At 34.3% G+C, this 20,704-nt stretch overlaps 1 protein-coding gene and 2 pseudogenes across 1 annotated transcript; 1 reads left to right on the top strand and 2 right to left on the bottom strand.

Moving 5' to 3' along the window:
* Nucleotides 1-862: 862 nt before the first annotated feature.
* On the bottom strand, nucleotides 863-8,029 carry LOC108468719 (UDP-glycosyltransferase 73C6-like; annotated as a pseudogene).
* A 3,695-nt stretch (nucleotides 8,030-11,724) lies between these two features.
* Nucleotides 11,725-12,950, bottom strand: LOC108469082 (UDP-glycosyltransferase 73C6-like; annotated as a pseudogene).
* A 1,661-nt stretch (nucleotides 12,951-14,611) lies between these two features.
* Nucleotides 14,612-19,947, top strand: LOC108468848 (putative RING-type E3 ubiquitin transferase C3H69). The gene is made up of 8 exons (XM_017769709.2): nucleotides 14,612-14,908; nucleotides 15,412-15,499; nucleotides 15,589-16,379; nucleotides 16,750-16,819; nucleotides 18,723-18,811; nucleotides 18,924-18,979; nucleotides 19,146-19,232; nucleotides 19,489-19,947. Exons 1-6 carry the CDS (start codon nucleotides 14,898-14,900, stop codon nucleotides 18,955-18,957), a joined length of 1,083 nt encoding a protein of 360 aa, XP_017625198.1. The 5' UTR covers nucleotides 14,612-14,897; the 3' UTR covers nucleotides 18,958-18,979; nucleotides 19,146-19,232; nucleotides 19,489-19,947.
* Nucleotides 19,948-20,704: the final 757 nt, after the last annotated feature.

The following is a 20,704-nucleotide window of genomic DNA, read 5'->3' as shown; positions in this document are numbered from 1 at the left end:
TAGAAAAGAAAAGAAAAACTATAATTTTACACTGTAACTACAAGAAAATAATTGTATACACTTAATTCCTTCAAGAGACCCTTTATTGGGTGCTTGAAGATGTAAATCATGATGTTAAGTACTTGAGCTCTTATGATGTTAGGATATAAGACGTCATAATTCGAAGATTTTTTTCAAAAGAGTAAAAAATCTCTCAATAAAATTAATTTGTATTTTCTTTTTGTTATTTTAGGTTAAGTCAATTTTATGTTTGGATCATTTTAAATTCAGCTCATTTCAAATTTTTCAAACTAAATCATTATTTGTTAGAATCATTTTCAATTATACTTGTTTTAGATTTTGATCATCCTAAATGAAATTAATTTTAAATCGATTTAGATTTAAGTTAAATAAAATAAAATTTTTAATGTCAAATCAAATTAAGAAGTATTTAAATTTAAATACAATAAATGAAATTTTGAATGGCTAAGAAAGTTAGCAAAGTGGCTCAACTTGATAATTAATTTATTATAATAATTATTATCAAAAGTAGAAAGCAAAGTTTAATTGGAACTCTCTATAGATGATAGACCAATAATTATCCCAAACAGATATTCATCTAAGGTACTAGCTGGACTAGATATTGACAAATGTATAATATGCCAGCCAGGGTGGCTTGCTAACAAATAGAAAACAAACTTTATTTTGAAACTCTTCATAACTGATATATCCCGGTTCTTGAACCAGATGAGGCTCCTAGCAGCAAGATTTATATGAGGAGTTCCGTGCATTACCTGCTACCAGGGTCCATATCATCATATTCCACTTCAAACGGACAAGGAAACCCAGAGTCATCAAAATCATTTTGTATAGACCTACTGTATTATGCATATATCATGTAAAAGTGTCCATGTAAAAGTAAATCAAAGTACAAATAAATATTTATAAGTATGTTACACACTAATAATTTTAAGAGAAAAAGATTACGAAGCATGCATAATCTCATCTGTTCATTTATTTATTTGGTTTCCTTTATAGGGTAACTCAAAGTGGATTTTGAAGAGGAAAAGAAAAAAAAAGCTATAATTTTACACTTTGACGAAAGAAAATTAGTTGTATACATTGTATTATGCTTATTGAAAGAACTTATATTCTCATTCACTCTCATGTGAGACAGAAGTCGAATCCAAACATAGTTTTGAAGATTGTTGGATGATATCTTGGACTAACAAAGTCATATTAATGTAAGAAGAGCCCCCCACTTCAACAGCTTTTTTTGCCTTCTCACCAAACTCTTTAGCACGTTTCCTTCCCTCTATTCCTTCATTTCTGTTGCGCGGAAGCGTGTGAAAGAGTAAAAATATTGTACTAAAAAATCATACTAAGTTCAATTCCCAGGAAAGAGAGGTAGATCATGAAGATCACTTAAATACCAAGTCTTTCCTAGCCAGAATATCCCTCTATCGTAATTTAATAGCACAATAAATCACTACAATCACATTCACAAAATATGCAAAATAAATAATAAAGAACACTAGAATTTTAACGAGGTTCAGCAAATTTTGCCTACGTCCTCGGGCACTACCAAATATATTTCACTCCAAAAATTACAAGTGAAATTTACAAATAGGGAGAGAGAATAATGCCTTAAGTAGATAATGGAAATTATGGGATGAAGAAAGTAAGAAATGGTTAGGCCTATTTATAGTTGAGGTTCAAGGATCAACTTGCAATGTCCCTATACAATTAGGGACCAAAATTGCAATTATCCCATGCTAACTTTTAACCCAACTTGCCAACCAATCTTACTTTCTACTTTCGGTGCCCACCCTTTTTGACTTTTCAAACAATGGGTGGGTTCCAATAATCTCCACCTTGAAGATTTGATTAGGATAATCTTATCTTCACACAATTCTTTCTGCCTTTGACAACAATACTTGATAGTGCCTTCTTCAACTGTTAAACTTGCAGGATATTAATCAAGTTCAAACAATGTTCAAACTTGGTTACTGTTACCACCTTGGTCATCATATCTGCGGGATTATCTGCAGTATTGATCTTCTGAAGACAAATTTTCCCCTCATCAATAATTTCCTGCACAAAGTGGAAACGTACGTCAATATGCTTTGTACGTGCATGATAAACTTGATTATTTGCTAAATGAATAGCACTTTGACTATCACATTACACGTTAATATGCTCTTGGACCAATCCCAAGGTTTTATTCATACCTTGTAACCAAATAGCCTCCTTTACAGCCTCTGTTACAGCCATGTACTCGGCTTCTGTGGTTGACAACGCAACTGTAGACTGTAGTGTAGACTTCCAACTTATTGGTCCTCCAGCAAGTGTAAACACATAACCGGTGGTTGATCTTTGCTTGTCCAAATCACCGGCATAGTCAGAATCAACGTACCTAATAACACCTTTACCAAGTGTATTATCCTGCTTGAACAGTAATCCAACATCCATGGTCTTCTGAATATACCGTAGAATCCATTTCACAGCTTGCCAATGTCCTTTTCCAGGATTATGCATATACTTGTTCACTATACTAACTGCCTGTGAAATGTCGGGTCTTGTACACACCATTGCATACATCAAGCTACCCACTGCATTAGAATACGGAACTTGCAACATGTATTCTCGCTCAGATTCGTCGAAGGAGATAGTTGTGCGTAAAGCTTGAAATGAGAAGCCAACGGGGTACTTACAGGTTTTGTCTGTTCTTTCATGCCAAACTGCTGTAGTACCTTTTTCAAATACTGCTTCTGAGACAAGCTAACTCTATCATGAGCTCTATCTCTCCATATTTCCATGCTGAGAATCTTTTTAGCTTCTCTGAGATCTTTCATCTCAAATTCGAGATTGAGTTGAGTCTTCAATCTTTCAATCTCAATTTTGCTCTTAGATGCCATTAGCATATCATCAACATATAAGAGCAAGTATATGAAAGTTCCTTCTTATAGCTTCTGAAAATACACGCAATGATCAAATTTACTTCTTGTGTACCTTTGCCCTTTCATGAACTGATCAAATCGCTTGTACCATTGCCTCGGAGATTGCTTCAATCCATAAAGCGACTTTGTCAGTTTGCAAACCCAATTTTCTTTTCCAGCAACATTGAATCCATCTAGTTGAGTCATATAGATTTCCTTTTCCAAATTACCGTGTAAAAACGCAGTCTTCACATCAAGTTGAACTAGTTCGAGATCATATTGCGCAACCAAGGCTAGCAAAATCCGTATAGATGAATGCTTCACAACTGGAGAAAACACTTCATTATAGTCTATTCCTTCTTTCTGAACGTAACCCTTTGCTACCAATCTAGCCTTGTATCGAATTTCATTTTTACCAGGAAATCCTTCCTTCTTTGTATATACCCATTTGCATCCAATTGCCTTCTTTCCCTTGGGTAGTGTCACCAACTCCCAAGTCCTATTTTTATGAAAAGACTGCATTTCTTCATTCATTGCTTGCTTCCACTTTACACCGTCAGGGTTACTTATTGCTTCTGTGTAAGTAGAAGGAATATCATCATCTGCAATTGGAAGTGCATAGGCCACTATATCATCAAAGCGAGCAGGCTTACGAATCTCTCTTCTTGGCCTCCTATATGCAATTGAATCTTGTTGCTATAGAGGTTCTTGGGTAGGAACCTCTTCATCATTGGTCCCTTCAATATTAGCTGGATCATCGTTAACCTTTTCAAGCTCCACCTGCTGCAAAGTACTACTGGTTTTGTCATCCTTTTGTAAATCCTTGTACTTTAACATGGTTGATTCATCAAAAGTCACATCTCTACTGAAATCAATCTTCCTTGTATCAGGACACCAGAGATGATATCCTTTTACTCCATCAGTTATACCCAAGAATAATGCTTTCTTTGCTCTTGGGTCTAACTTAGATTCTTTTACATGATAATATGCAGTGGAACCAAATACATGTAAAGAATCATAATCAGTAGTAGATTTACCAGTCCACATCTCCATAGGAGTTTTTCTATCTATTGCAGCTGATGGCAAACGGTTAATTAGATGGCACGCATATGTAACTGCCTCAGCCCAAAATTCCTTGCCCAATCCAGCATTAGACAACATACATCGAACTTTCTCCAGTATAGTTCTATTCATGCGTTCTGCCACCCCATTCTGCTGTGGTGTATCCCAAAAAGTGAAGTGTCGCACAATGCCCTCATCTTGACATACTTGTAGAAATGGATCATTTTTGTACTTAGTGCCATTATCTGATCGAAGTCGTTTGACCTTTCGACCAGTCTGAGTCTCCACCATCTTTTTCTATTTCAGAAATGCATCCAAAACTTCACTTTTTCTTTTCATTAGATACACCCATACTTTTCTTGAATAATCATCAACAAAAGTAACAAAATAGTGCACACCTCCCAAAGAAGCCACTTTGGTAGGTCCCCACACATCACTGTGAGTGTAGTCCAGAATTCCTTTCGTATTGTGAATTGCTGGACCAAATTTTACCCTCGTCTGTTTGCCCAGAACACAATGTTCACAGAATTTCAATTTGCAAGAATTTGCATATTTCAACAAGCCTTGCTTCGCCAAAGTCTGCAAAGCTTTTTCACCAGCATGTCCTAATTGCATATGTCATAATCTGGTAGCCTCTGAATCTACATCTTTTGTAGAAACTGTTGATGTTGATCCAATAACTGTACTTCCATTTAAAAAGTACAAGTTATTTCTTCTTGAACCTTTCATCACCGTCAATTACCCAGCTACTACTTTTAGTAATCCATCTCTCAAAGTGATTGTGAGCCCTTTAGATTCTAGGGCCCCTAATGAGATGAGATTTTTCTTGAGCTAGGTAACGTAGCGAACATCTGTCAAGACTTGGATTGAGCCGTCGTGATTCTTCAATTGGACTGTACTCCACTCCCATTGTCTTACAAGCACTATCATTGCCCATAAGAACAATTCCACCTTCTAGCTCTTTAAGACTAGAAAACCAGTCCTTATTAGGACACATATGGTAAGTACATCCCGAATCCAAAATCCACTCATCTGCTTGACATGCCATTGCCATGCCAACCAAGCTAAAGTCGACTCTCATCATGCTCCGCCACACATGCATTAGAAATAGCCTTTCCTTTTGTAGCTTAGGACAATTCTTTTTCCAATGCCCTTTTCACGGCAAAAGGCACATTCATCTTTGGCGGGTCTCCTTTTGGACTTTCCCTTCTACCAGATTTTTCTTTGTGTGAACGACCTCTTCATCGTTAAGACTTCGCAGTTGTATCTCCGTGATCTCTTTTATCTTTCTTTCGAGTCTCAGATCTATACAACGACTACTGATCGCATCAAATGTGATCGTGTCCTTCCCATGAAGCAATGTGGTGGTAAGATGATCATATTCATCAAGAAGGGAATTCAACAACAATAATGCCTTGTCTTCATCTTCAAATTTCTCATCCAAATTTAGCAAGTCTGCTAAAATTTTATTGAATGAGTTCACATGGTCATTCATCGACATACCAGGTGCATACGTGAATCGATAAAGTTTCTTTTTCATATAAAGCCTATTTTCAAGACTTTTCATTAGAAACTTTTCTTCTAGTGTATCCCATAACTTCTTCGCTGATGTTTCCCTCATGATAGAGTACTTCTACTCTTTGGCCAAACATAAGCGGATTGTACCACACGCCTGTCTATTGATCTTGGCCCACTCCTTGTCATCCATCTTGTCAGGTTTTTCTGCAAGGGCTATATCTAGCTCTTGCTGACATAAGACATCCAGGATCTTACATTGGCACATACCAAAATTATTGGTACCGTTAAATTTCTCTACTTCAAATTTTGCATTTGTCACAGTAGTCCTTGCTGATGACGATGCTGCTGCCATTTTTCTCCTCAATCCCAACTACTGTATACATGAACAGTACTATATACGTAAATAGTACTGTATACATGAATAGTGCCGTATACATGAATAGTGCCATAAATGGTCGTATTCTCCAAGTACGAATCTGGCTCTGATACCAATTGTTACGCGGAAGCGTGTGAGAGAGTAAAAATATTGTACTGAAAAATCACACTAAGTTCAATTCCCAGGAAAGAGAGGTAGATCACGAAGATCACTTAAATACCAAGTCTTTCCTAGCCAGAATATCCCTCTATCGTAATTTAATAGCACAATAAATCACTACAATCACATTCACAAAATATGCAAAATAAATAATAAAGAACACCAGAATTTTAACGAGGTTCAGCAAATTTTGCCTACGTCCTCGGGCACTACCAAATATATTTCACTCCAAAAATTACAAGTGAAATTTACAAATAGGAAGAGAGAATAATGCCTTAAGTAGAGAATGGCAATTATGGGATGAAGAAAGTAAGAAATGGTTAGGCCTATTTATAGTTGAGGTTCAAGGATCAACTTGCAATGTCCCTATACAATTAGGGACCAAAATTGCAATTATCCCATGCTAACTTTTAACCCAACTTGCCAACCAATCTTACTTTTTACTTTCGGTGCCCACCCTTTTTGACTTTTCAAACAATGGGTAGGTTCCAATAATTTCCTTCAATCATCAATTGGGGCTATCGCGTTTTTAACATCTTCTTTCTTCAACATGAACCCAGATTTCTCATCTCCGAACATCGTCGGTTTGTCGATTCATCTTACTTTTTACTTTCGGTGCCTACCCTTTTTGACTTTTCAAACAATGGGTAAGTTCCAATAATTTCCTTCAATCATCAATTGGGGCTATCGCGTTTTTAACATCTTCTTTCTTCAACATGAACCCAGATTTCTCATCTCCGAACATCGTCAGTTTGTCGATTCTAATGCTGATTCCGATTTTCAATATTTGTACTACAAGTTTCTCGTTACAAAATTGGTCTGCAAAGAGCGGCAATGTTATTAATGGGTCACCAACAGAAATGCCTTCAATCGTTGAATTCCATCCGCAATGAGTTAAAAAGCCTTCTATAGCTGGGTGTGACAAAATGAGTACTTAGGGAGCCCATCCCACAACTACAAGCCCTCTTCCTTTTATTCTTTCCTCAAATCCATCCTCTTTGATCCACTTCTCAACTTGGTTTGATGTTGTATCGTTTCCTCTTAACACCCAAATGAATGGTTTGTTCGATGCCTCTAACCCCAAACCCAACTCTATTAGTTCTGGGCACTTTACAGTGCTGATGCTCCCAAGGCAAGCATAGATTACAGAGTTAGGTTGTTGAGAATCAAGCCACTTCAAACACTGCTGCTGATTAGTTGAAGCCTTGTTGCCTCTTTTAGCCTTGTCTAACTCATCTTTGTGACTAAGAGAAACTGGACCAATGCACCAAGCTTTCTTTATCTTCCTATACTCTTTGACATAAGTTGGCTCCAGCTCCTCGAAAGTATTTATGAAAACCCCGTATGATGCTCGGTCAGCTTGGATCATTGGTTCAAAAATGTCCTTCCTGGATGCATCACGGTTAAACGATAACTGGGCTTTAGTAAATTCGATCTTTTTAGTCAAGCCAGGCACCGTGAAGTATTCAGAATCAGAGGTTATGGTCTCAAGTATCTTGGAGGAAAGTACATTGTGCAAACAAAGAAGATAGAAGCAACAAAATCCATGGAATGATATCCTTGGAATCTGAAACTTGGTGGCAATTTTGTGAGTATAATAGAGGCACATGTCAGAAATAATGCAATTAGGGCGTGGTGTTAGCTTCTCAAATAATTGCTGCACTGCTTCTTCCATCTTGTTTGCTGCAATGAAGAAACTGAAAAAGTCCTCCATTGAATACAGCATGTCTAGACTCTAGATTCTCAACCCCATCTTGCAATCCTTCTTCTTTGCCGTGAAACCGAGTCGCACTAAACGGATACGGAGCCCTGACTCAATGGCACGGGCAATTGTATTCTAGACTCTGCCTGCGTTGTGAGGTGTTGTAACTATAGTAACAATCACGTTACGTTGTGCTAACAGTCGGCCAATATCTACCATGGGGATCAAGTGACCTTGAGCCATGAAAGGGAACAGCACAAAGTGAGGCTGAGGCTGGTCGAATAAGAAACCCATAGAAATATGAGTAAATGAAACACGCAAGTTAATTTGTAATAGAAGGGTGCCGATAACTGTTATATATAGCGAAGTTTGAAGTTCATTTAAGAATGTTATACTTGGCTGCTGATGCAAGAGCATACATAAGAATATTGTTTTATACGGTAAAAGGATGAGGTTGGCCAGAAAAACTAGAATTCTGTGGGCTGTAATGCTTCGTTATAAACCTTTTTTTTGTCTGTTGCATTTCAGTACGTGTCTGACCAGTGGCCCTGAGTTCAGTCCTAGTCTTGGGACATAATTGTGTGAACGGCATATCATATGGCAATGGCCGAAGGGCCGAAGGACAAACAAACAAAAAGTTTGAAACGGTAGTCAGCAAGATATCTTTGTTTGTGGAACTGGGTTCAAGCCTGGAAGCTTTCTATCAACATTAAAACAAGTCACTATATTTGGAAAATTGTCTTCGATCACCAATAAGTTTCACCTACGTGTCTTAGGCTACAACTCAAAATTCATTTAGGGTTCGTACTGCTCTGTGTGCTAGTCTATCACTGGTTTTAGCTCCAAAATAATAATAATAATAATAATAATAATAATAATAATAATAATAATAATAATAATAATAATAATAATAATAATACCAGGCAGGTAAAAGCTAGAAGTGTATTAAAATATGAAAGTTTACGAGATACTTGGTGAGATGTAGGTCACTCATGTATCTGAATCCATTTTATTAGTGTTTCATTAGGCGAAACATTACTATTGAAATATGAAACTTTGAAAATGTAATGCAATGAAATTGATAAAATGACTTGATATAACATTGAAGTAAATTGTATGGAATTGATATAATCTTATAGATTGACATGGAATATGACATTGAAAAACATGGAATATGACCTTGAAAATGGACTATGTAAAATTGGCATGTTCTTATGAATTAATGATAGAATATAACATTGAGATAAGTTTTGTGAAAGTGATATAAATTGGTATGTTTTGAGTTTACTTATAATGTCTAATGAACATGGATACTTATGCTCATCTTGTAGTTATTTTAAGTGTCATGTTCTAGCCAAAATTATGCCAAAACTAAGGTAGCTAACATGCTTATGTATGAACAAGGTAAGCATAATATTTTCTATTTGAACTTATTAAGCATTTTTATGTTTACCCTAGTTGTTTTCCCTACTTATAGATCATCAACTTGCAGAACTTACCGAGTCGGATAAACGCGAGTCATACACTATCACCAAGACGGTAGAATCATGTCTATTTTGTGTCTAAATATTGTGGCATGTATATAAGGGCACTTCGTTGTGCTAATGATCATTTTTGAGTTGATAGTTATGTGTAAATGTGGTTATGGTTGAACTTCTATGATAAGTTTGACATACAACTTATTTGATGCATAGTCTTGATCATGTTCAATGCTAGAATGTGTAATGATGTTAAACTTGCAAGACATTGGCATGTTAAAAGTTGCAAAGTGAAGAAGTTGAGAAACATAAGTTGATGAATGGTTTGGAAATAGTATGTTTGGATATTAGGCATGAAATCATGTTAGGGTACTTTAAGTGCTCGGTTCCCAAGTTGCGTAAGTATGATATGTTAAAATGAAATAATTTAGTATGGCTAGTTGATAAAGGGTTGAATGTGCCTAAATGATGAATATTTATTTTGTACTATATTGAATGTTTGATTTCAAATGTTTAGAGGTTTGAATTGGTATAGATTGGTATGAAATGATTGTGGAAAAAAGTATGAAATTCATAGTGTATAATTGAAAGCATGAAATTGTTGGGAAATGTGCCCATATTGTAGTAAACATGTAACTATTTTCTACATATTTGAATTATGAATGAATAAATAAATGTAATTTCACATTTCACTATTATATCTTTTGTGTTTCTATCTGTCATGTTTTACATACATAGCGAAATTGTGACAAGCAAATATTAGCTCATTGATTCTCTAAGTTCAAGTTGATGATAAGTGGCACTGTAAGAACGTTTAAATTGCTAGAAAGATAACTTACTTCAGTAAATAATCTAAACAAGTTCGTAATCCCATAAAAAATCAAAGTGTGCATTTAATTCAAATACATAGAATGATTATTATGTTGTCTACAATTCCAATTAGGGAGATGGCTAGTCTTGGCTATCGGAGCAGTTGACTCCACGGGTAGATACATAAATGTACTAATTGGAAGAATGTTACATTAGACTGGACCCAAATTAAATTAATTTTGAATCCGTTTTGTGAATTAATTCACTTGTGACGTTCATTGTGTGACTTGCCTAAATCCCGAGTTAGTCACTGACCATACAAATGTAACTCATGTGGTTTGATATAAATGGAGGTTTATGCTCTAAAGATGATCGAGCCAATAGTTGGTATGTTGGGTATATGACTTGTGTATATCATGACTTTACTAGCAACAATGAAATTCATAACTCAATTAAAGAGTTAACGATATCCTCTCATTGACATTGTATAGATTGATAAATATTGAACACGGTCTGGGGTTGTTTGTTCTCGAACGAGCACTTTATCACAGTCATTAGTTGATAGTGATCATATTAATCATTAAGAAGACATTATGGTGACAATGAGATAAAATATGATTATATTGAGTGAACGGATTTAACTCAAAGGAATCAAGATATCATATGAGGGTAACATACACATGACGAGGTTATTGGACAAAACAGTTGGATGAATTGTTTTCGTAAAGAGTATACAATAAGGAGTTTTCAATCATGGTACTTCTTGTGGACTGACTCCATGATTAAATAAATAGTGAATTATCGAAATGATACTTCTAGATATAATTACAATTAACTCGAGCCTAATTATATATGTCCAATTGGTCCCTTCACTAGCTCAACAAAAGCTTGATCAAACTGCATTTGAATCAGAAGAAAATTCTACGATTTTGAAAATAACTTAATTGAGTCAATTTATTCGATGTGGAATTAAATTAGGTGGTCGTTGTTCAATTAGAGAATTGATTAAAGAAATTTTTTAAAAAATAATTTGGAAAATCTTAGTGATTTTTGGGAAAATTAATTTTGATCAAGTAAAATTAAATTTAATCAATTTAATTAAAATAAATATGATATTTTTAGAAATTAATTTTCAAGTCAAACAATTGACCCAATGGGTAATTGAACTTGAAAATTGGACCCGAGAACCAAAACCCGAGATTGAAACTCAAAAACTGGTTGAACGGGACCCTATGCATGAAGCTAGACCGGCGATTCAATTGGTGGTTGGACCGGACTGCTTGGACCGTCATTGGCTTGAACCGAACCAACAATAGCCGAATCGACCAGGACCATTCGAGCAAAACAACAACGGTTCAGAGTGCCGGGGGAGTTGCACTGATAATGGCACCACCAAGCACAGTAGCTACAATGGTGGTGATCTACCGATCGATGGATGGTTGGCAACAGTGGTTTGTAGGTGGTAAAGTAGTGGAAAAATTAGACTCCTAGTGGGACTCTACCGGGTAACTTGATTTCAAATTAAATTTTTCAAAGATAATATTATTTTAATAAATTTAATATTTAATTTAATTTAATATTTATCTAGATAGTATTTTATTAATTTAATATTAATATGAAATATTAAATTTAATTTAATATTTATCTAGATAATATTTTATTAATTTAATATTTATGTAATTAATATTTATCTAGATAATATTTTATTAATTTAATTTAATATTTATCTATAATTTTACACTTTGACTACAAGAAAATAATTGTATACATTGTATTATGCATATTGAAAGAACTTATATTATCACTCGTGGTCATGTGAGACAGAAGTAAAATCCAAACACATTTTTGAAAATTGTTGGATGATATCTTGGACTAACAAAGTTATATTAATGTAAGAAGAGCCCCCCACTTCAACAGTTTTTACAGAGTTCTGGGCACTTTACAGTGCCGATGCTCCCAAGGCAAGCATAGATTACAGAGTTGGGTTGTTGAGAATCAAGGCACTTCAAACATTGCTGCTCACTGATTGAAGCCTTGTTGCCTCTTTCAGCCTTGTCTAACTCATCTTTGTGGCTAAGAGAAACTGGACCAATGCACCAAGCTTTCTTTATCTTCCTATACTCTGACATAAGTTGACTCCAGCTCCTCGGAAGTATTTATGACGACCCCGTATGATGCTCGGTCAGCTTCGATCATTGGTTCAACAATGTCCTTCCTGGGTTCATCATGGATAACCGGTAACTGGGCTTTAGTAAATTCGATCTTTTCAGACAAGCCAGGTACCGTGAAGTATTCAGAATCAGAGGTTATGGTCTCAAGTATCTTGGAGGAACGTACATTATGCAAACAAAGAAGACAAAAGCAACAAAATCCATGGAATGATATCCTTGGAACCTGAAACTTGGTGGCAATTTTGTGAGTATAATAGAGACACATGTCAGAAATAATGCAATTAGGGCGTGGTGTTAGCTTCTCAAATAATTGCTGCACTGCTTCTTCCATCTTGTTTGCTGCAATGAAGAAATTGAAAAAGTCCTCCGTTGAATACAGCATGTCTAGACTCTAGATTCTCAACCCCATCTTGCAATCCTTCTTCTTTGCCAGGAAACTGGAGCTGCTCTAAACGGATAGGGAGCCCTGACTCAATGGCACGGGCAATCGTATTCTGGACTCTGCCTGCGTTGTGAGGTGTTGTAACTATAGTAATAATCACGTTGTGCTAACAGTCGGCCAATATCTACCATGGGGATCAAGTGACCTTGAGCCATGAAAGGGAAAAACACAAAGTGAGGCTGAGGCTGATCGGATAAGGAACCCATAGAAATACGAGTAAATGAAACACGCAAGTTAATTATAGAAGGGTGCCGATAACTGTTATATATAGCGAAGTTTGAAGTTCATTTAAGAATGTTATACTTGGCTGCTGATGCAAGAGCATACATAAGAGTATTGTTTTATTCGGTAAAAGGATGAGGTTGGCCAGAAAACTAGAATTCTGTGAACTGTAGTGCTTCGTTATAAACCCTTTTTTTTTGTCTGTTCCATCTCAGTACGTGTCTGACCAGTGGCCCTGAGTTTAGTCCTAGTCTTGGGACATAATTATGTGAACGACCGAAGAACAAACAAACAAAAAGTTTAAAACGATGGTCAGCAAGATATCTTTGTTTGTGGAACTGGGTTCAGGCCTGGAAGCTTTCTATCAACATTAAAACAAGTCACTATATTTGGAAAATTGTCTTCCATCACCAATAAGTTTCACCTATGTTTATTAGGATATAACTCAATCAATACAATACACAATAGATTTAAAATTAGACAAAACCCATATAAAGTATATACATATGAAAAAAAAGAGATCTGCATCATAAATACAAATGACGAGACTTAAACTCAAACTTCAAAATAGTGTGAACGACTTATCAATAATGTGTAGCATTTATTTGCATTTTTTTTCTTTGTTAATTTAAAGAGCAAGCAAAAAGGTGAACCAAATATCCCTTATTGTTAATATAATAATATTTTATTTTATTTTTATGACTTCAAAAATAAATTTTTATATAATATTTAAACTACTCATAATTTCAAATTCTTAAAGATGAGGATATTAGGTGCTTAAAATGTTTGAGTCCACAACCTTCAAATTATTACACCAACCGTATCAATCAAGAAAATATTTATTAATAAAAATTTAAATGTTAAATAAAATACTTTAATAATATAAAGCTAAGAGCTGCCACAATAAAATAAATGCATTGACATTCAATATTTAAGTATTTTCATTCAATTAGTGGCTAAAAAATTACAAATCGATTTGTATTCGTGTTGTCTTAAATTTTATATATTTTATTATTTTTTTTATTATTTAATAAGTTTTTAGGTTTAGAAGTTTTTGTCTGCTCTTATAGCACGGTTTTTAGTCTTGCTTATGCATGTAATATTAGCTCAAATTTTTTTTTGATTTTTACTAGTCTCTTTGGACCATTTGGGGTTAATTTTCTTATTATGTTAAGTGCTTGCAATCACTCTAGACATGTCGTGCTTGAGTTATGACAAAACCAATTGAAAACGTGTTGATGGAGTTTGTCATTCCCTATTTACGACGAGTATTTGTTATTTTCTTTCTCTCTAAATTATATGGTTATATCCATGGAATGAATTAATAGATTTAGCTTTTAAATAATAATAATGATAATAAAGCAAGAAGAAAAATTGGTTTTAAATATCTGACTGCATCCACTAATTGAACTATGAACTTGATTAGTTGGAGGTTTTAATAGTATAAGTTAAATTAAAAGAAAAGTAGAGAATTGACAAAAATAATAAAAATAAAAATCGAGATTTAAATAAATCAATTAAAACATATAAATGATAATGCTTTTATTTTTGACAAATAATTCAGTCTTTTTTATTATTATCTTTTGATTTACTTTCATCCTTGTTTTCTTTAAATACATATTTCATTATATTTGGTATTTTTTTACTATTAATAATTTAAAATTTTAAAATAGTTTCAACAATGTTAAACTAATTAAACTGAAAACCAAAATGATTTGCAGAATTATGAGAAGAGAAGGGGCCATTTCCATAATTAGACAACTTTTGCCCCCTTTCCTTTGCGTTTGACTCCGGTCTTGTACGGACAACCAACTCACCGCCAAATCAAATCCTATGTTTATGTGAATGTGTAACGTTGATGACATGTATGTTAGTTACAATATCCAGACTCTGAAAGAACCCACCTTCAATTTCGCTGATCCCCTCTTCCTTTTCTTTTCTTCAGCCATCTTTCAATCCAACACCTCCCTTCTTTTTTCTCTTTTTATAATTTTAATTTCTTGGCTTCTTTCATTCTCTGAATCAATCGCCCATTCTCCATGCCTAAGAGGTGATTTTCATCTTTCAATTAATCCCCTCCCCCCTTTTTTTCTTCTTCAAGAGTTCATAATTTTGTTTCATTTCATGTAATTTCATTCTATTTATCTGATGATTATGATGCTTTAAATTGTTTATTATCCCTTGATCATTCTCTTCCTATCCCTTTGAGGCTTCAATTTATTTTGTCCTTGGTTTCAACTCTTATGTCTAGCTGCAATCTTATCTCTCTGTCGTTAAGTATGGATTCTTTAATAACCATCCTGCTTATTAATGTTAAATTTTGCCGATATTTCCTAATTTTTTTATGAAATATTGGAAAATGTTTGTTTATTTTTTCAGCTTTTTCTGTATGAATGAATTCCCGGTTCCATTATTTTATGAATGAATTTTAGTTACTTATTTCGCTGTCTCACCAAAACTTCAATCCTGGTTCCATTATTTTGTGGATGATGTCAGGATCAATCTGGATGTAGACTGCATGTTTTGTAACTTTTAATTTTCTTATCATTTCAGAGTTCTTTGCAAGTTCTTTGCTCATGGAGCGTGCCTAAAAGGGGAGCATTGTGAGTTTTCCCATCAATGGAAGCACCCACCTAACAATGTAGGAAGTTTCCCTTCCCTTCGCCTTTTTGCATTTACCTGTTGATGATGCTTTTTGGTTACCTTATTCTTGTTTCTTGTGCATTCCAGATTTGCACGTTCTACCAGAAAGGAAACTGCTTTTATGGTAGTCGGTGCAGATATGAACATGTTAAGGCTTCTCAATCAGATCCATCTGCTTCGTCTTCATCAACAGCACCTCAACAATCTACATTATCAGATACTATGCCTTTAACTCCTTCAAAAACTGCATTTGTTGGGTCGGTTGTACCTCCAGCTGCTTCTAATAAGGTTCCTGGTTCCAGTAGAGCTTGCCTTGCTCCCTTCAAACAACCATGCGATTTGGAATCTGGGCCTCAAGATCCATCAGACAATGGTGAATCTATGGAGCCTAGGAGCACTAATCCGGTTGAACGTTCTATCTGCTCATTTGCTGTAGCTGGAAATTGTCCCCGTGGAGAAAAATGTCCTCATATTCATGGAGACTTGTGTCCCACCTGTGAGAAACATTGTTTGCATCCTTTTAGACCTGAAGAAAGGGAGGAACATATAAAAATGTGTAAGAAAAAGAAAAAATACCTTGATGCATTGAAGCATAGTCAAGAAATAGAGTGTAGTGTGTGCTTGGATCGTGTTCTCTCGAAGCCCACAGCAGCTGAACGTAAGTTTGGGTTGCTTTCAGAATGTGATCATCCATTTTGCATATCTTGCATTAGAAATTGGCGTAGCAGTTCTCCTTCGTCTGGAATGGATGTCAATACTGCCTTGAGGGCTTGCCCAATCTGCCGCAAGCTATCATACTTTGTCATTCCAAGTGTCATTTGGTATTGGACTCCAGAAGAAAAGCAGCGAATTCTAGATGGCTATAAGGCAAAATTGAGGTATTGTGATTGCAGTTCAATGCTTCTTACATTTCCTGCTTACATGCACTATTAGTTTAAGTTGTCAAAAGTATGTACATGTAGATATATATATATATATATATATTGATGGATTGTTTGGATGATTTGTAAAATCTATCTTATGATGGGGTGAATTAGATCATCTAATTTCCCCTCCATGCGAAGACAGAATCTGTTGGATTTTCAAAAAGAAATTGCCGTGTAGAATGTTTTTAGGCTGTGATCTGTCTTTCAAGCTTAGATACTTGAATAACGTAAGAGAAGATGCTAAACCTAGGATTTGTAGATTTGTATGACAAATTTACTTTTCTGACTAGTAAATCTCCTTTTTTGTTTTTCACCCTTGCAGGACAATAAATTGCAAGCACTTCAACTTTGGAAACGGGAACTGTCCTTTTGGTAATAGTTGTTTTTACAAGGTAACAATTCACTATTCGTTCTTCAATTCATTGCAAAACCTATAAATTTCTTTTTCTAGTACTTTTAAATGTATGCCTTCTTGGATCTTATCAACTCTAAGCTGTTTAGATGTTAATTTTATATTATAGTTCTCTGTTTCACCATTTTCCCTGTCCCCTTCTTTCTGGTGATTCCTTGTCCTTTTCTCTTATTTTTGTCACTATGATTGCATAATGATTTAGCTGGTTCTTAGCCCAATCTCAACCATGATATCTAACAATTTCACTTTTATTTGAAGAGATCGACTTGGGAAAATAAGTTTGGTTGTACTTAAAATAACATTTGACAACCACTGGATTTTATCTTAATTTCCTAAAACAAAAGTGCCATTAATAGAGGGTAAGAGGAACAAAGATGAGCAGTGGGTGATATGGGTCTGGACAGCAGTTTGGCAGAGATGATTAATTATATTCAAGATGTGAATAGAGGGAAAAGTGGTAATTCAACAGACTCAATTCTGTACAAGGAGAGATCAACAGAAGGTTAACGATAATAGTTTAAGAAATTACTTGGAACTTTTTGGCCATTTGTTATATGGATTCTTCGTTCCATTTGTCTGTGCCATTGAACATGCATCATGAAGAACTAACAAACTGCAAAATGCACAGTCTTGTCTCATCAGGCCACGTCCAAGCATTTATTCATCTATTATCAATTTTATGTTGTTGTTTGGTTCAATTAATTCTTTTAGCTGGTTGGTGCTGTTTTTTGCTTTCATCTTCTTGATATATTATGTTTCAAGTTTGATATAATTTTCCTGTGCCTTCTGTTCTTCTTCTTCCCTTCTTTTTGGTGGGTAGATGTCTTGTGTCACAGTGCTATTTACTTGGCAGTCTGTATGGATGCTTATGTAAATGCTGAAAACCACTTTTACTGTATTCTCCCCTTGGTATTTTTGTAATTTATATGCTATTTGCTTTAGCCGTTTAGAGTGCTAATTTTTACAATTCCTTTTGTGGATACAAATGTGTTCCATCATATAGTCAAGTCAAGCTCTTGTGCCTGGAAATACTACAGGTGAACGCCTTGCAGATCCATGTTATGGATATGGATGCAATTTTTGAAGTCTTCGGACACTTAATTACTGAAGATGAAATGAATATTCTTTATGCTGAAGATATTGATAAGGATGTATAACATCTATGGAGAGGCCTTGTTCTTAATGCAACTAGGTTTTGAACTAAATGATTCCTCAAGCGATGAGGGGTATTTTCTTTATTATACTCTTCTGCTGATTTTTGAAAATGTGGTCATGTTGGTGCTCTAATATGATGCAACCTTTTTCAACCAGGAGACATTGATTTTGGAGTATGTTAATTTGATCATTGCAGATTTTCTCATGTTAAGACAAGACTTAAGACATTGTTAAATATGATGAGAATCTAAATTAGTTACTAGAGTTTGAATTATTACTTTTCTTGATGGTTTGAATTAGTTTGAGGCCTTTGATATTGTGGATGTTAATTTGTACAGGTTTTTCCTTGGTTCAAATTCTGAAATTTATGTAACTGTTCTTTAGAGGATTTTATTCCTCTTGCCTCCTAGTAGTACATGTATGTCCAAAAGGTTCTCTTTTATTTTTGGAAAAAATACTGAAAAATACAGAAGACATGCTTTATCTGGTTAGGAAAATATTCTTTCGATCAACTAGGTGGATGTATGAAGTCATATCATTCAAACGGTGGACTTTAAAAATTGCATTCCTTTTAACTTATACTTGTTTGCAGTATATGTCACCCAAATATTTATTGAAGATTGTCTGTTCCAATTTCAGCCTTTCATCTTTAGCGTTCTCTTCTAGCTGTGTTTTAAGTATGACAAACTTTTTTTTTTTGTGTATGCTAACAAATGTTGTGTTTGCAGCATGCATATCGAGATGGTCAATTGGAGGAAGTGGCTTTACGCCATCTTAGAGCTGAAGATGGGCGCACTATAATAACTAAGAATATTAGGTATTCTCTTCCCTTATTTTGTACTTTTGCTAGTAGAACTAAAGCACTATATTCTCATTTGTTAGTAGTTTTCTCTTTCCAATCTTGCTTACCATCTTGAGTGTGTTTGCAGATTGTCAAACTTTCTTAGTGACTATGTGCATTAATGTTCACAACATTTATTAGAGTGTGAGTTCCTCCCATGCCTTTGCTTTTCTTCTTTTAACCTACTTCTGATATTTGATACAAGATGCTTAGATTCATAATTGCAAATTCTCCAGTTTTTGCTCCAATATTGCACTATTTGTTTCCAAGATGCTTTATCTTATCCAAAAAATACTTACCATGCATGCAGGATATCTAAATAATGCAAGGACCTATATGCAGCTTTGATGAAAAAGTTTCTTGCTTCAGTTTCTACTGTTGCTCTCCATATCAAAAGGTGTGTAATCATCAACCTTTGAGGGGCGTCACAATTCTTTATGTGTTGTACAAGTAGTTTTTGACAAGTTACAATCTTCATCAATCATTACAACCAAGTAGCATTTGATAACCAAAGTATGAAACTAAGAAACTAGAATACAGTTAGACAACTCCAATATAACCATCAAATTCACATACATTGGGACTTATGCAGGTAGTTTTATGTTGTAGTTATATGTCCCAGCTCCCTAAACATCTACTTTAACCAAATGCAGTATTGCTGATACAAGAAACCAAGGTTGGAGTCATGGGAGTATGCGGGGCTATGCAATATAAGTTGCATCTTATGATGATGGATAGATAATACAAATATATGTTGAAGGTAGGGAATGGAATGTGTATAGTACCCATTGGTGATTAATTTGAATAATGGATGCGAGTGACAGTGGCAGTGAAAATGCTGTATGCTTCCCTAATCAAGTGAGACACTTAGAGCTGTATATTGGGTGAGGTCTCTTCTCTCTGGCAGTGCTATAAAGATAAAGAGTGAGAGAGAGCAACAACAACAGCAGCGTTGAGGTTGTTTGTTGAAATATCAGGGTTCCTATGCTTTGATACTGTATCTATAATGTGCTGGATAGTGTGTACACAATGTCTTGTGATATGAATACATACTATACATGGGACCAATACCTTATACTATAATAAATCAATAAAATAATTTTTTTTTTTAATCTTGAGTTTTTACCTTTTTTTTATATAATTAATTGAATATATTTAAATGTCAAATTTATACACAAGGCCTTAGGACCTTCCTCCATTGGACACGTGTCCATTTCGTTTTTCTTTTTCAGCCATTATAGGATAATGGTTAAATTCCAATTTTAGTCCATTTACTATGCTACATTTGAGATTTTGTATAAGTAAAAGTTGTGTGTATATATATATTTGTTGTTCAAACTAAGAAAGTGTTTGAAAAATCATTGAAAATGAAATGAAAATTTTAACTTTTAATTTTATTAATTTGTTAATTAATACAAAATTTTCAACAAAACAAAATGTTGATTAAGATAAGTAGGTACTTATTATTGAAAATGTTAAATTGATTTATTTTAAAAATAAATTATCTTTTTAAAAAAGAAAAAAAGTGAGATATCCACATTATGATACTTAATTTTTATGGTATGGAAAACTATACAAAATAAAATATTAATATTAATAAAATTAAATTAAATTTAAGAAATAAATACTTTTAAAAGCAACATTAATTTTATCAAATAACCTAGTTACATTCAATGCTGAAATTCTTTTTAATATAAATTCAATACTTATAAAGTTTAATATTGAAAAGTTAATATTTAATTTTTCAATTTATCAAACAACACTTCAATAAAAAATATTTATCTTTTAAGTCAAAAATTAAAAAAATAGAATTTAAGACATGATGTAATAAAGATTAAAAATAGTTTGGTTTAACCGAAATGATTCCAA

This window comes from Gossypium arboreum, chromosome 8 (assembly GCF_025698485.1).
Source record: "Gossypium arboreum isolate Shixiya-1 chromosome 8, ASM2569848v2, whole genome shotgun sequence".
Taxonomy (NCBI): Eukaryota; Viridiplantae; Streptophyta; class Magnoliopsida; order Malvales; family Malvaceae; genus Gossypium; species Gossypium arboreum.
Note: the sequence above shows the minus strand (reverse complement) of the source record. Positions and strands in the feature narration are given on the sequence as shown.

Excerpts from the sequence above, each read along its gene's own strand:
- LOC108468848 (XM_017769709.2), top strand. Across the intron at positions 16,820-18,722 it reads GTAATAGTTGTTTTTACAAG|CATGCATATCGAGATGGTCA; the intron begins GTAACAATTCAC and ends TTGTGTTTGCAG. Across the intron at positions 18,812-18,923 it reads ATAATAACTAAGAATATTAG|ATTGTCAAACTTTCTTAGTG; the intron begins GTATTCTCTTCC and ends GTGTGTTTGCAG.